Genomic DNA, 16,373 nt, shown 5'->3' on the forward strand with positions numbered 1-16,373 from the left:
AAGACAATTATGAATTGTAAATTTAACCGAAACATGTTACTTGATCAATATTACTGATGGAATATACCATATGGCTGAAGACATCAAGACATCAGGTGATCTCAAAGCGTTTTTTAAGGTGTAAAACTGTTACATATTCTGTTATATTTCAGCTGGCTTTCATGTACTTACTCATTCTAATGTATTTTATTGCCAAGAACAGATGCACCAGTGAATCCGAAGCCAGATAAGCCAAGTAAGGATACTTTACATATCCGTTTCAAAATCAAGGGAGATGTTTGACTTTTTAATTATATAACTTACAGATTATTTGTATGTAGGGGGACCTTTACGCTTTGCTTTGGTTTTGATATCGACGTAGACGAAAGAAAAAACTCTCATGGACGAAAATATTCGCCTTACGAAATGTACTTACATGTGTAACGTATCATACAAATCAGTATGAGAAAAGAGCAACCTTAACCAGCATATGATTTCAATTTGGAAATTAAATATTTTACACTGTTAAAAAAGTAATAATTCTAAGCAACTTTAAACTAAAAGCTAAAATCTTCATTGCTGTCAACATTACAAGTTTTGAAAACATGAAACAATACATAGTGTCATTGCATTAATAAAGGCAATTTTGGAACCAGAAAAAGCTAGAGTGAGCTCATCGAGTCTTATCACAAAATATTTGAAGTGTCTTTGTATATATAACTACAAGCGCTCAGAAACGTTTATATCATGAGTGTAAATATTGAACAGTTCCATTTCTCTGCAAAAATCATTCTCTTATAAATCCGGTGTCCAGTATTACTTCTGCAATGCCAGGTAAACAGTTCCACAGCTTTGCACCTGTGTAAGGAATTGCAGAGCGTCGCAGTAGGCCGCATATTTTGGTACAGATAAATTTGTACCAACGTTGAATAGAGCTCAATACTTATGATCCAATGTCTCAGTGTAACTCATTGGGTGACAGAGACAGTTGAAAAAAGCCAAACACGTCACTAAAACAAATAAGTAAAACATTCTACCTATACGGAAATGCCAGATTAATACATCGCAGTGAAATAACAGTATGCTGGACTCACCAATAATTCATTTTCAGATGTCACGATAAAATACAAGATACACCTATTACAAGTTGGCTTTAAACTTGTACATACTTTTGATGGGTGTGTGCTCCCTAATTTCCATATATAGAGCTGACGCAACAATAAAACGTACGGAATACTTACTTGCGGGGTATGCCAAACCTATTTTGTCAGCAAAATGCTTTATTTTGACTCTTGTTTTATTCCTTTGATTTTCAGTAACAATATATGGCGTCGGAACTGACAATCAAATATGGAAAAGGGATGATATCAAAGGTGCGTGGAACGGGCCAATCCCAAACAGCTGTTGTGTTACTGCTATGACCACTCTCGTCGATGGCACCATCGTTGGTGTGGGAACCGATTCACAGCTGTGGACAAAAGCAACTGAAGACGCTGCCTGGGTTGGACCCATTGCCAACAGCTGCTGTGTGACAGATGTCACTGTCATGCCTGATGGCACACTGGTTGGTATAGGAACGGGTTCCAATATCTGGACTCGTCCTGGAATCGAGGGTGTATGGAGTGGTCCTGTGGCCAATAGCTGTTGTGTCAAATCTATATCACCACTGCCTTCTGGTGGTATACTGGGCGTTGGTATGAGTGGTAAACTATGGACCAGACCGGGCATTGATGGTGTCTGGACCAAAGTAGATGACGATGGTGTTGTCAGTGATGTGTCAGTCAGGAGCGATGGTACAGTCATTGGCATTGGCACAACATGTGGAATGTGGTACCGGTCAACTTATGATTCTGGTGATTGGTTGGGCGAGGTTGCCGATAGTCGATGTGTGAAATCTGTTTCCTTCAAAAAGTCAGGTTGGTATCCTTCTCTTTTGCTAAGTTTGAAGGCAGTGTGTTACCTTCTCGTTAATGTTTTATCCCACGTTTTTAGTGCTAAGAACAAATTGTCTTATTACGTATATAATAAAGTACCATGTACAGTCACAAATGTGTTTTCAAGACCGAATCCGTGAAATTATATAATAATAAAAAGCTCGAGTGGTGTCGCTTGTGAATAGTCTAAATTTCAGACATAGACAAATACTAATGTTTTACCAGGCAGATAACGAAGTTGATGTAAAATATTATTATATTTTGATCCTTATACCTTTAAAAATGCATTCTTTAAATAAATATCAGGGAAAGAGAAGTGTGTATCATATAGCCACTTAAACTGACAGTTGCATACGGCAAATTGCAGAAGGTTAAGACATCAAGAAAATATTGTTAATACAAAACGGTCACCACTATTTTCAGTAAGAATATACGGCGTGGGAACTGACAATCAAATATGGAAACGTAATGCTATCCAGGGCAGCTGGGAAGGACCAATCCCAAACAGCTGTTGTGTTACTGCTATGACCACTCTCGTCGATGGCACCATCGTTGGTGTGGGAACCGATAGACAGCTGTGGACAAAAGCAACTGAAGACGCTGTCTGGGTTGGACCCATTGCCAACAGCTGCTGTGTGACAGATGTCGCTGTCATGCCTGATGGCACACTGGTTGGTATAGGAATGAGCTCCAATATCTGGACTCGTCCTGGAGTCGAGGGTGTATGGAGTGGTCCTGTGGCCAATAGCTGTTGCGTCAAATCTATATCACCTCTGCCTTCTGGTGGTATACTGGGCGTTGGCATGAGTGGTAAACTATGGACCAGACCGGGCATTGATGGTGTCTGGACCAAAGTAGATGACGACGGTGTTGTCACGGATGTGTCAGTCAGCAGCGATGGTATAGTCATTGGTATTGGTACAACATGCGGAATGTGGTACCGGCCAACTTATGATTCCGGCGATTGGTTAGGCGAGGTTGCTGATAGTCGTTGTGTCAAATCTATTTCCTACAAAAAGTCAGGTTGGCCTCTTTACATTTCTGCAATTTTAAAGAAATTCTATACCTTTGTGTTCATGGTTTATCCTATTGATTAACTTCATGGAAAGGTGAATAGCAGGAATCATCTCAATGCAAACAAAATAGTAATATGCTAAATCCCCAATTTATTCAAAATCCCCAATGCTAGAAGTCGGGAAACAATTACATAAGTCTTTTTTGAATGGTTGCTCAGTTTAGTAAATGTGCACAATAGTTTAATTAATCCAAGTTGTACTTTGCACAGCCTCTAACACTTGCACTCTGTTTTTCTTCCCCATTTCTATACGTGTAAACTTGTGTAAACAGCGCCAGTAGTCCCACCAGCACCGGCTGTAGGTAGGTATTTCTCAGATTACATTTTTATCAATGAATCTCAAAAGATTTGCAATCCAGCGATTTACTTCCAATATTTGTGTGTGTAATCATTCCAATGACATGATACGAATAATTAGCAACCTTCCGCCGTGACGGCAATTCTATAGTAAGAAATCAACTGAGATAAAATGGTTTATTTGATGATACTACACTTTTGAAGGGGGCGTCTATGTTATACAAAAATGACAAGGCCCTTAATTATACTGGTCAAGAAACTTATTCATTATAAACTTAATCTTCTTTCACAGAATCATAAACTACAAAAATATGCCTACAGCCAACTATACTAACTGACTAAGTCACTAATTCACATGACAGAAATGGCATTGAATGCACGATTATTGGAAGATTATATAGAGTAAACTAAGCATATAATGAGACAGAATATCATTCAATTTCCTTCCTTTCTTATTATTTTAGGAGCAATATATGGCGTCGGAACTGACAATCAAATATGGAAACGAAATGACATCGAAGGCACATGGGAAGGACCAATCCAAAATACATGTTGTGTTACCGCAATGACAACTCTCGTCGATGGTACTATTGTTGGTGTGGGCACTGATACACAACTGTGGACAAAAGCAAATGAAGACGCTGCCTGGGTTGGACCCATTGCCAACAGCTGTTGTGTGTCCGATGTCACTGTCATGTCTGATGGCACACTGGTTGGTATAGGAATGGGCTCCAATATCTGGACTCGTCCTGGAATCCAGGGAACATGGAGTCTTGTCGCCAACAGCTGTTGTGTCCAATCTATATCACCACTCCCTTCTGGTGGTATACTGGGCGTTGGTATGAGTGGTAAACTATGGACCAGACCGGGCATTGATGGTGTCTGGACCAAAGTAGATGACGACGGTGTTGTCAGTGATGTGTCAGTCAGGAGCGATGGTACAGTCATTGGCATTGGTACAACATGCGGAATGTGGTACCGGCCAACTTATGATTCCGGCGATTGGTTAGGCGAGGTTGCTGATAGTCGTTGTGTCAAATCTATTTCCTTCACTAAGTAAAGTAAGCAGAATTTTTGTGTCAACAGTTGAATCTTAATGACTCTCTTGAGGCTCAACATAGTCTCGGGTTGATATTGAAACCTTAGCTAAAAACACGATTGGAACTGATTTGGATAATGGGATGGTGAAGTAATGTCTGTTAATCTGCTAATGTAAGCTCATCTGCTTTCCTTTTAAATTACACACTTGCTTTTATGAATAATTTGTAACATTACAACATTCAGCTACTAGGGCACCTAACATTTTTGAGAAATTTGAAAAATATGGAGATCCCATTATCCCAAATTAGTTCCAATCGTGTTTAAATTACAATGTGTGTTCAGGATACTTTCCCCAAATCTGATGTTAAGAAAACTAAACCGTAGAAAGGATAATGCAATTACCGTAAATGCTTTTTATTAAGGAACGACTAAATATAAATGCTGGCTATGAATTTACATATACCTTAACACGATTGGAACTAATTCGGGATAATTGGATTTTCATATTTTTCAAATTTTTCAAAAGTGTTAGGTGCCATATAGCTGAAAAAAACAAGTGTGTAATGTAAAAAGAAAAGCAGGTGAGATTACATTTGTAGATTAAATCGGCATTACTTCACCATTCAATTATCCCAAATTAGTACCAATCGTGTTTCTTAAGTTAGCATGCGCCTCGCAAGTTAAAGACTTAAACTTTTGCTCAAAATTTCCTTAATGCGACCTTTAACCATTCTCTTACGAAAAAATCAATTAAAAATCTGGGTCATGGTGCAAAGGTTGGAACTAGCGAAACGATTGCCCGACATTTTGTGATATTTGGAATTCAAAATGGCCGCCATTCCTGTGTTAATCTTAAAGGGAAAACATAAATTTCGGAATTTCGAAAAAAACAGATGGTAAAAGTTTTTCTTTCTCATAGAGCTTTAAAATGAGCCTCCACATGTGGAAGGTCAGAAAAGAATTGTAGAAGTTTGAGAGTCCGAAATCTGCCACGGAGGCACGTTCTACCTTAATTGCAGTAACTTTTCTACGACATGGTCAGTCTGCCTGATCACGTGTTTACTGATTATAATCCTGTATTAAATATCAACGCACATATTTATTTTTTTAATCTTTCCAGGGTAATGGATATATTTATGGAAGATTGTTTTGTGCACTTTGACAAAATCGTTGATGATTAAAAAGTTAACTTCAAGATAGCGGCCATTGGAGTCGATCCTTTCTAGCTGTCACAGAGATTCTAAGCAGAAATTGAAATTTGAATTGTGTTTTTCCTTTTAACTGTCGCAAATAAATTGCAATCCTTTGCAAAGCACGTGGATGTCAGTAAACTTCATTCAGAATGATTATGTCGGTAAAAAGGAAGAAAAAATAACCATCCTTATGTTTCATGTCTTCTCGGTTTCGATAAGAGATTAATGTGGGCCCGTGTGAGACAAAATATCCCCAACGAGTGTTAAAAATCTGATTCCAGGTCCTTGGGGTGTGAATTTTTTTTCTCGCATGACCACAAAATGCATTAAATTCACACTGGAAACATTGAATGTTTAACTGTATCAGCGACTTCCCTACCTCGTGGCCATGTATTCCGTGTCGCAATCAAAGTCTCTGCAGGTGTCGTATGTTTAGGTCAAGTATCTTCTTTGCAGTGTCTTCCTATGTCAACAAGTTACCAATTCCTTAGTCCTGCTGTGCATGTACCCTGTCTTTCTATGTTATTTCTCAGTTCCATGATCTCCACTTCTGCCATTTTTGACACTGATTTACTTTAACAAGTTTCTGTTTCGCACAGGCAAGACCGTCATCAAATTCGAATTAACCCATCCTTCTCCATCCCCCGTTCAAACAGTGGAGGTTTTCCGCACGTGAGTGTAGAAGATAGGACTGTCTATGACAAATGTTTTGGCTGTTTCATCAAGAATTTTGAAAATTACTCTGCATGGGAATACATACGTGCGATTCCTTATATCACTAAGCAAGGACTGTGATTTAGAACTATTATCTTTGATAGACCTAAGCCGATCTTCAAAAAACGATCCCAGAGTGCATAGATTACCGCTCGAGGATACCTGTATTTTTGTCGAGTTCCCGTCTTTTTAACATGTTTTGCGGAATTAACAAGGGAAACACAATTTTTGAGTAGAACCATTCGCATTCTTATGACTTCTTTGCTGTCCAAAGTTCATGAAATCATCAAAGTTTAAATTGCAACGCAAGCATTTCATAAAAAAATACAGATTCATTTCGAAATGAAAGTATTTTAAATAAAAAGAAAACACAAAGGTTTGTCAACAATTATTGCACATTTGCTTGTTGAAGTGGTTGGGTGGATGACTTTAGCAGTCAGCGGCCACCTTTTAAACAGAATTTCCCCAGATGACGTTGGCAAGTGAAAACGTAGCCTGCAGTAGGGCGTCTATGTCACTGAGATTAGTGTGATCAGAATTGCGTACTACAGCACTCTCATTATTCAAGGTATGGCTTGTTGATCGCATTCATGATATATCACACGAGATAAAACATTTTCTAGGTAATGCCTGTAATCTCGTGTCTACCCAAATGAAGGAGAGGTCACCAGTGCTGCTTCAAAATGAAGTGGGAATGTTGCAAAGAGTGATACTAAACACATCGCTACAAATATGAAAGAATAGTACGTCCCTGGTTTTAGATCAGCGTCATTGCTCGAATACTCTATATATTTGTTTTTGCACGGACAAGGACAAACTAGTGCTCGGTCCAGTAAAGGTACCTGCTAACAAATTTTTCATTGGAAAACATTTAATATGAAAATATCAAACATACAGTTTGCTTTTTGAAATTTACAGGCTTTAAAAGACATGATGATTTTAACTCTGTTGTGGTGGTGCTCCAAACAACTTAAGAAGAAACACCAGCAATCAAGTGTATCAAGTATCAAGTGATACATCGGGTCTGCTTCATAATTTTAATGAGCTTACCAGCTCTAGTTGTGACGTTGTTTACAGCAACGTGATTTTCTCGCTAGACGACTACACAGGATATAGTAGTAGTAAAATATTAAAATTGAACATTTAGATAAACAGGTCAATGGATATCACGTGTTTGGTGTGAACAAATAATATTCTAAAATATTTGCCCTTGAAATTCATGTTCTGTCGGTAAAGCACGTGTCTACGTAATGAAGGGTTACCCTTTGTTGTGGAAAGAGAGATTTAAAGCTGAGAAGAACTAACTAACTTGCATTTCTTGAGCAGATACTGACTTCGACAAGAAATGGAATCCACTGTGACTGTGGACGATGACATCATCGTTGACATCTTAACAGACAAACAGACAGAGCCACAGACACGTAGACACAAACATACACACAGACACAGACCTATATATATATATATATATATATATATATATATATATATATATATATATATATATATATATATATATATATATGTGTGTGTGTGTGTGTGTGTGTGTGTGTGTGTGTAGGTGAGTGTAGGTGTGTGTAGGTGTGTGTGTTTGTGTCTGTCTCTGTGTCTGTCTGTCAATCTGTCTGTCTGTCTCTCAATGTGTGTGTATAAGTGTGTGTGTGTGTTTATGTGTGGGTGTGTAAATGCAGGTACTAGTCGTTACACACACAAACAAACTCACAGAGAAAAAAACTGAAAAAGTAACGTTGATATCATTTTTACTTCGAAAGTGGAGCTCTACTTGATCTGACGATGCTGGTATGTCGTATCGTTTTTGAGACTTAGTGATCAAATTTTATGAATTGCTGGTGGGTAATAACCTCAATATGCATGAAGGGATATGATTCAGACGCAGCAACAAATGCAAATTGTTCCTTTTTTTAGTTTCCTTATATGAGCTTACAAAAATATAGATATTTGTATGCCAGGCTCATGCATGCATTTGCCGAGGTACCTTCAGTTATACGGGTAAATTCTTATTAACGTTCAGAAATAGTTCCCACTATCGTGGAAAGTAAACAGGATTTAAGTTTCGGAGTTTTGCTAATTACATGCACTGCAGTTGCGTTTCCGTCTGCGCAGCTTGATGCGTACAAACGCGATTCTCGATAGGTAACGCAGCCAACAATTTAATTGACTGGTGTGCGTTAATTCATAAACAGAAATACATGTTATTTTTGAAACTATGTTTGGATTTTGTAATTACAGGGCATTTTACATTATACGCTTAAACATCAATATTCTCTTATAGTGCACATAAAATTATACTGCAAACTTCATGCATGCAATTATCAGTCAACTCGTGATGGATAGTAAAATGACCATATGGAATGAATGTGGTCTATTCTCCCTTCGAGTCGGTGATGACACTTCACAATGCACTGCTATTTCAGTCTGTAAACATATAGTATTGCCTATCAGGCATGGAAAAAGAGTAGCAGGGAGTGAGGGCTATCATATGTAATTCAGAAGATGTTTTATCTCATACGAACTCATAATGTACGGCACCCAGTCACCTAGCGATGACATCACAGTCACAACTTCTCGACCAGATCCCCACCCTTAAAAACAGTGGTTCAATGACCGATCTAACTTGTAACAATTTTTTCTGACTGTAACGACACGATCAACATCGTACGTCGAATCAAGGGCGATTCGTTTGACATCACGATCACTCTAGAGATTTATCTTAGTTAATATTTATGCCAAAACGCATGAAAGAGTCATGTTGAATTTTCTCAGGGGAGGGCAAAATTCTTTCACCCTTAGAAGCACAGTCTTATAAACATTATTAATCGCAGTGGTAGATTCAACCGCATTTTTAGAAAACAACTAAACAAATTAGGATCATCTGGACCGGCCAGGGAAAAAAGCAGGGGTAATATTTGATTTTACAGAAATGTAGCGAATTTGCAATCCAGACACAACAAGATTCGTATGGCGCAGAAAAAAATTCTTGTTCCTGTGCGAAGTTGCCTTGATCACTTCCTGATTAGCGACTCACTGCGGTATGATATAAGTGCATCTGAAATTGTTCCTTCATTCTGTCCATGCCATTAATCTTTAACCCTGACCTGTGACTTAGCTGTCTTTCCATTCGACCCATTGTACTGGAAGCTAAATATCAGTCTGCTACTGGGTAATAAATATGTTTATGTCCTCAATGACAAAAGTTACTCATCAGCACGACGAATATAGATATCTTAAAGACGAAGATTGAAATGGGAGCTGTTGACATTTTAGTTGAAAAAATCCTCCATCTCCTACTCAAAACCAAAACCATAGATAAATCGACCGAATCAACTAGAAAACGAAGTACCAGTAAATGCAACTGCATCCGAAATTGACACCCCATAAATAGTTGAAGCAAACATCGAATTTAAACGTAAGGGTTTGACAACCTCATTGAATGTGCAAGTATTCACCCCCGAATCAAATGGCTTGAAAGGGGAAATAACACTAGGTACGTCCAAGGACTGGAGAAAAAAATCATGACAAGGAAAACATCTCACAAAAATTTTGGTAGTGGCAATCTGTTTAAATCTTCAAATGGCGAGATTTAAGCAGAACGCATGACTTTTTGCAGCAGTCTATATGCCTCTAAGACTGACCCAAGGCACTAAATATCATACTACCACTACTTTAGAAACTTGATATCCCTAACTCCAATTAAAGACCATTGCGATGCACACCTCATCATGAACGAGGTATACTGTGTGCTTACGACTGTGTCTAAAATAAACCCCCTTACAACGAAAACTTACTGTTTGAGTCCTACATCCCATTATGGTCGGCAATCGATGCAACAGTGGTGAAGTCCTTCAACTATAGATTCGCAAATTGTAGATTTTCCAAATCTCAACTGTAAAGTATGATAAGGGGGGACTCTAAACACATAAAGAACTGGTGTACAATTTCACTAATGGACATAGGTGCCAAAATAGCATCTACCGTCTCACGAACCAGGTAAAACAGGTCCTCCTTCCCTCCCTCCTGTACTAAGTATAGGTTATCGCACGAGTAACGGTGCGTGCGGCCGAGTGACTTTTACAAACTGATGACCAAAAGTGTGGGGATAACAACCGTAAACGTACCGTTACGAGTTGTGATAACCGACTTATACCACGACAAGCACACAAATTTGGCCAGAATTGCGACGGTTGCCTTTGCCATCATTTCGAATGTCACTTGAATGGCGACCGTTCATTTACATGTGAATTAGAACCAAGTGCTGAACAGAGCACCTGTGTGGAAGGGAACTGTTTTCTGATTGGTTCTTTTATACAGGCTTCCTTTTGATTTTTATTCTAATCGTCCCTGGCAAGCGCAGGTGCTGAATGGGCTACTTTTATTGGCTTATTTGAGTTTCATATGCTAAGAGATTCATGTGATTGGCTCAAATCAATTAATTGTTCATGAAGTTCTCTCCACGTGCACTGCCCTCGCCAAAGTTCTCTTTTTCTACTTGGCTCCTGGAGTGTAGACATGGACGCTGCTCAATATTCCGATATTTCCGACTATGACAGCGATATTGAACGTTTTGTGTCACAATATTATAAAGCAGATACCAAATCAACGAGGAAATTGCGGAGGACGCAGCATTCACCCTCACAAAAACATAAGAGCGATCACGTTTTGCAGCTCCAGTCGGCACGGAAGATGTTGCTAAAATTCAACGTTCACGTGTACCGGAGAACACGAGGAGAGCAACCAGCTGGGATGTTACAGTCTGCGTTTGGATGAGGAATGAACGTATCAGTAAATCAAGCTGAGGAAGTAGTGAAGTGTTCACTTTTGTACCTGCACTATCGTATGATATAGGAACTCAATTCTGGCTTTGTCGTTTCGTGGTTGAAGTTCGTCGAGTGGATGGGACAGAATATCCTTCGAAAAGTTTGAGAGCTTTGTATCGTAGCATTCAGCGGTATTTGCGTGACGAATGTCGTCGCCGAGACTTGAATTTTATTAACACCAAAACGCACATTTTTTCGGATTTCCACTATACAATTGACGGAATTATGAAAAATATTGATAGACATGGTATCGGGGTTTACAAAAAACAAGCTCAGCCGTTCACACGAGAAGGAGAATGTAAGTTGTTGGAGAAAGTTTTCTTAGTCAATTCTGCCAAGTTGCGCTGTATATTTCTACGAGTATAAAGAAATCTACAAGTTGTTCACATTGAACATTGGTCGAAAGAGATGAATATCCATTTTAGTCAGTGTTTGTCAATTATATGCCTTTCAAAATTACATGGCTTTTTGTGTTCATCGTATATGTACTTGTATGCAGATTTTGTTATCAGCCACCCTTTCTTTCATATGTTGATAAGTTATCACCACTCTTTTTTGATGTGTTAATTATCGCTATTCGTAAAAGTGTGGTGATATCTTATCAACAAATGAAAAAGTGTGGCCGATAATATAATCTGCATAAATCGATAGAAAACGTGTGAGTTTATGAGAATAAATGCACTGCAAGAACAATAGGTCACATTACCTAGAGTGGTATAAATAGATTCATTGCTAACAAGGTGTCTTTGTGAAAGGAAACATGGATGACTACGTAAGATTGATTTATTGATTGATTGATTTAATGGTCGTCCTACACTGAAAACATGTTTCGAAAGGGGTACTATTAGTAATTGCCTTTGAAAAGCTTTTGATTCTCTCGAACGGAATGTATCACCTTCGTGGCCGTGGACACATACTTAAACAATGGTTTACAGCGTGAAAATTTTATGATCAGTATAGATGTGCGATAAACAGTAGTTTCAACATTGCACATCTAAATATATTAATTTTGACTAATACTTTCTCAGCGAGATCCTTCGTCACTCTACCTCTTCATTCTTGGTTATATATTTTCTTACTCAATGTAAAAAGCAATGTAGACATTTTAGGTATAGGATATGACTGATTAGAGTGTAACTTCGCTGATGACATGTTTTGTCAGAGATGGGGAATTCATTGCAGCAGCTGTTCGAAATGTTAAAGGACTTCCCCTTCCTCTTCGGTGTGAAGACAAACCTGGACATAAAGGTCTTCGGCTCGGCGGATAGAAAGTGAAATACGTCAACGATAAACGATAATTCAGAACTGCCCTTTACCAACAAGCATAGTAAATCTTTAATGCTAGCAATAAACATCTGCAAATACAAAAACAAAATTGCACAGAGAGTCAATAAGCCAAAATCCCGTTATAAACTAATGAACGAAATACTGCATCCTGAGTTAAAATAGTTCTGTAAGTTAATCTCCAGAAGATCAGGCAATGCCCTTTAAACATTAATCACGAAATGAAGAAACGCTTACGGTATTAAGACAGTCACTCCTCAAGAGCAAGACCCGGACATTTTCCTTCAAAACGTTAGTGCCAGGGGTAGAGGTACTGACCTCCAAATTACAGGGTGTCGATATATTGTGTCGTTTTACTTTAGCGTTTAATATTTTTATGAAATGCTGGTTGGTAATAAGTTAAATATATATATTGTTAGATGTGGTAGAAATGTAGCGTATGCATATCCTTTTTATAACTTTCGTCGAGGTAATAAATTACATCTAAAGAATGAATGGCAAATTCTAAAGTGTGGATTTTGAATTTGGTATTTAACGAATGAAAACTTGTTGCAATGGGGAATGTGTTGAAATTTTAGTAAAATAATTCTCCATCTCCTACTCAAAACTCTAACCAAAGATAAATCCGCCGAATCAACTAGAAAACGAAGCAGCAGTAAATGTAACTCATCCGAAGTTAACAGTCTATATATAGCTGAAGCACGCTGAAGCAAACACCGAACTTGAACATAAGGTTTGACTACTTCACTGAATGTGCAGTTATTTGCCCCCGAATCAAGTTGCTTGAAAAGCAAAATAGCAATAGGCACTTCAAAGGACTGGAGGAAAAAACGCGTTACAAAACAAAACATATCACAGAATTATTGGTGGTGACAATCAGTTTAAATCTTCACAAGGCGCGATTTTAAAAGAACATAAGACTTTTCGCAGCAGTCTATGTGCTTCTAAGACTAACCGCCAGTACGAAATATCATACCACCACTATTTTAAAATCCTGATATCCTTAACTCCAATTAAAGACCATTGCCACGCATAACTCATCATGAACAAGGTAAACTGTGTGCTTACGTCTCTACCTAAAATAAACCCCCTTACAACGAACACTTGCTGTTTGAGTCCTACATCCCACTGTGGTAGTCGATGTAGCAGGGGTGATCCCTCCAAGTATCGATTTGCAAATTGTAGACTTTCAAAATCTCATCTGTAAACTATGATAAAGGAGGGGGATTCTCAACACATAAAGAACTCGTGTACAATTTCACTAATAGACACAGGTGCCAAAATAACATCTAGCGTCTCGCGAGCCAGGTAAAACAGGTCCCTCCCTCCCTCCCTTAGTAAATAGATTTATTGCTAACAAAGTGTCTTTGTGAAAGGAAACATGAATGACTGTAAAAGATTGATTGAGGAAATTTAATGGTCATCCTACACTGAAAAACATGTTTCGAAAGGGTACAGTTAGCAATTGACTTTAAAATTGATTCTCTCGAACGGGAAAACATCATGGAATATGTCACCTTCGTGGCTGTTGACACATAATTATTTAAACGATGGTTCACAGCGTGTTGAAAATTTTACGATCTCTATAGCAGTGTGGTAAACAGTTGCTTCATTATTGCACATCTAAATATATTAATTTTGACAAATTATTTTGTCAGCGAGACCCTTCGTCACTCTACCTCTTCATCCTTGGTTATAGATTTTCTCATTCAAAGTAAAAAGCAATGTAGACATTTTAGGTATAGGATATGACTGATTAGAGTAACTTTGCTGATGACATGACATGTTTTATCAGAGATGTGAATTTCATTCCAGCAGCTGTTTGAAATGTTAAAGGACTTCCCTTTCGTTTCAGGCGTGAAGGCAAACCTAGACATGAAGCTCTTTTGCTCGGCGGATAGAAAGTGAGGCAGAAAAAGCTATTTGGTGTAAAGTGGCCAGCACAGCCCCTCAAAAAAAAATCAGGAATCTACATATCCTGCAAGTACAAACGTAACATTACGCCTTATCATGTCTAACCAATTAAGCACATTGAGCAAATCGTTGATATTTAGGGAAATAAAATGCACCTGATCTTCATTTAGGTTCTAACATTGTTTGGTCTGTCTTGTCATGATAAGATAAATTGTGTTGTTAGGACAACGGTAATGCCTGAAAGGTTCCACATAACAGAACAGATCGTCTTTTACTTTCTGTTGAACAGTGAAAATAGAATTACTGAAAAATCAATGACAACAGAAATCTCAGACAGCTGCCAAAAGATCCGAGATGTTGAAACTATGCAGAAATTAATATGCATTAACGTTAACAAAAGACATTACACTATGATGTAACGCATCTATAGAAACCCTTACTGCATCACCGACTAAAACCAGTAGGGAAAGTATTTATTCACCTGCAATTTTTTATGTGAAAACTACCCTGAGAATTAGCTCTCTTACTCAAAGAGTTGTAGTCTCTCACCATTCTGTTTGAGGAAGACTTGCAAAACAAGACTTTAAAGCTGGATCAGCTCGAAAAATGAATACATTCTCAACGATTGTTAATCAACATTCACTTCCATAATACGAAACGGAGTTTCAACTATATTGACAGTCTTCTCAAAGGAAATGATTATTGTATCATTGGATGACTTTCTGGCGAAAAAATCTCTATTCAGTGAGGTGCTTCATCTATGATTATCTCTCACCTAAATGGTAGGAACTAGAATGCTAAGTAACATCGGAAGTATATGGAAATCACTATTAATCAGGGTGTAACTTTCTTAGAGATTGAAAAACCCACCGCGAAATATATAAAAGTAGTTCCCAGCAGTCAAGAAAACCCTAATTATGCTACTGAGTAAAAGTATTGTAAAACAGCAAACGGCCTCACTCAGGATTAGTCTTTTACTCATTCCTTGCCTTTCAAATTAGCAAGGGATACAGGAAATCGGGTACTCAAATTTTAAATCATATACCCTATTTTATACACAAACCATGACGTATACAAAAACGACGTTTTGACAAAAAACCTCTGATCCTTCCGTAAAAGCAATGACGAAACATCAAGTCATTTATTATACAACGGAAATTCCGTGACTCCACGTAAAACGAATGATATAATTTCTAGAAATCGTCGCTTTGTTTTTTTGTGAGACTAATCCCTCCTGATGTACACTTTGAAGCCACAAGTGACAAATTTATTTATAATCATTTCATAATTAAAGTAAAACAATTTAATTACGCAGTGAATTGAATTACAGGAAACATCCCTTGCTTTCTATTTCATTACAAAATTGATTGGAAATAAGACAATATGGAAAAATATCGTTGTAAATAAATTGAAATACTTCAAGTATAACCGATAATTAAGAACTGCACTTTACAACAAGCATAGTAAAACTTATTTACAACTAGCAATAAAACATCTGCAAATACAAAAACAAAATTGCACAAAAAGTCAATAAGCCAAAATCCCGTTATAAACTAATGAACGATATACTGCATCCTGAGTTAATATAGTTCTGTAAGTTAATTTCCTGAAGATCAGGCAATGCCCCTTAGACACTAATTACAAATTGAAGACGCGCTTAACGGTATTAAGACAGTCGCCCCTCAAGATCATTTCCGGACATTTTCCTTCTAAACGTTAGTGCCAGGGGTAGAGGTACTGTCCTCCAAATTACAGGGTGTCAATATATTGTGTCGTTTGATGTTTCTTTAGCGTTCAATATATTTATGAAATGCTGGTTGGAAATAAGCTAAATATATATTGTTAGATGTGGTAGAAATATAGCGTATGCATATCCTTTTTATAACTTTCGTCGAGGTTATAAATTACATTTCAAGAATGGATGGCAAATTCTAAAGTGTGGATTTTGAATTTGGTATTTAACTAATGAAATATTGATGCAATGGGTAATGTGTTGGAATATTAGTCGAAAAATTCTCCATCTCTTAATCAAAACCCAAACCAAAGATAAATCGACACAATCAACTAGAAAACGAAGTAGCAGTAAATGCAACTCATCCGAAATTAA

At 37.7% G+C, this 16,373-nt stretch overlaps 1 protein-coding gene across 2 annotated transcripts in view; it reads left to right on the top strand.

Moving 5' to 3' along the window:
• The window catches only part of LOC139114307 (uncharacterized), an 8,339-nt gene extending 2,698 nt beyond the window's left edge, over nt 1–5,641 (top strand). Inside the window, exons 3-8 of one of the 2 annotated variants that reach the window (XM_070675936.1) lie at nt 153–235; nt 1,296–1,895; nt 2,337–2,936; nt 3,261–3,290; nt 3,750–4,346; nt 5,447–5,641. In XM_070675936.1, the coding sequence (XP_070532037.1) occupies nt 1,397–1,895; nt 2,337–2,936; nt 3,261–3,290; nt 3,750–4,345 (1,725 nt within the window). In that variant the 5' untranslated portion in view covers nt 153–235; nt 1,296–1,396 and the 3' untranslated portion in view covers nt 4,346; nt 5,447–5,641. The remainder of the gene's footprint in view (nt 1–152; nt 236–1,295; nt 1,896–2,336; nt 2,937–3,260; nt 3,291–3,749; nt 4,347–5,446) is intronic. The other variant, XM_070675935.1, reaches the window with a different exon arrangement.
• The last annotated feature ends 10,732 nt before the right edge of the window (nt 5,642–16,373 follow it).

Source organism: Ptychodera flava, chromosome 16 (assembly GCF_041260155.1).
Source record: "Ptychodera flava strain L36383 chromosome 16, AS_Pfla_20210202, whole genome shotgun sequence".
Lineage (NCBI taxonomy): Eukaryota > Metazoa > Hemichordata > Enteropneusta > Ptychoderidae > Ptychodera > Ptychodera flava.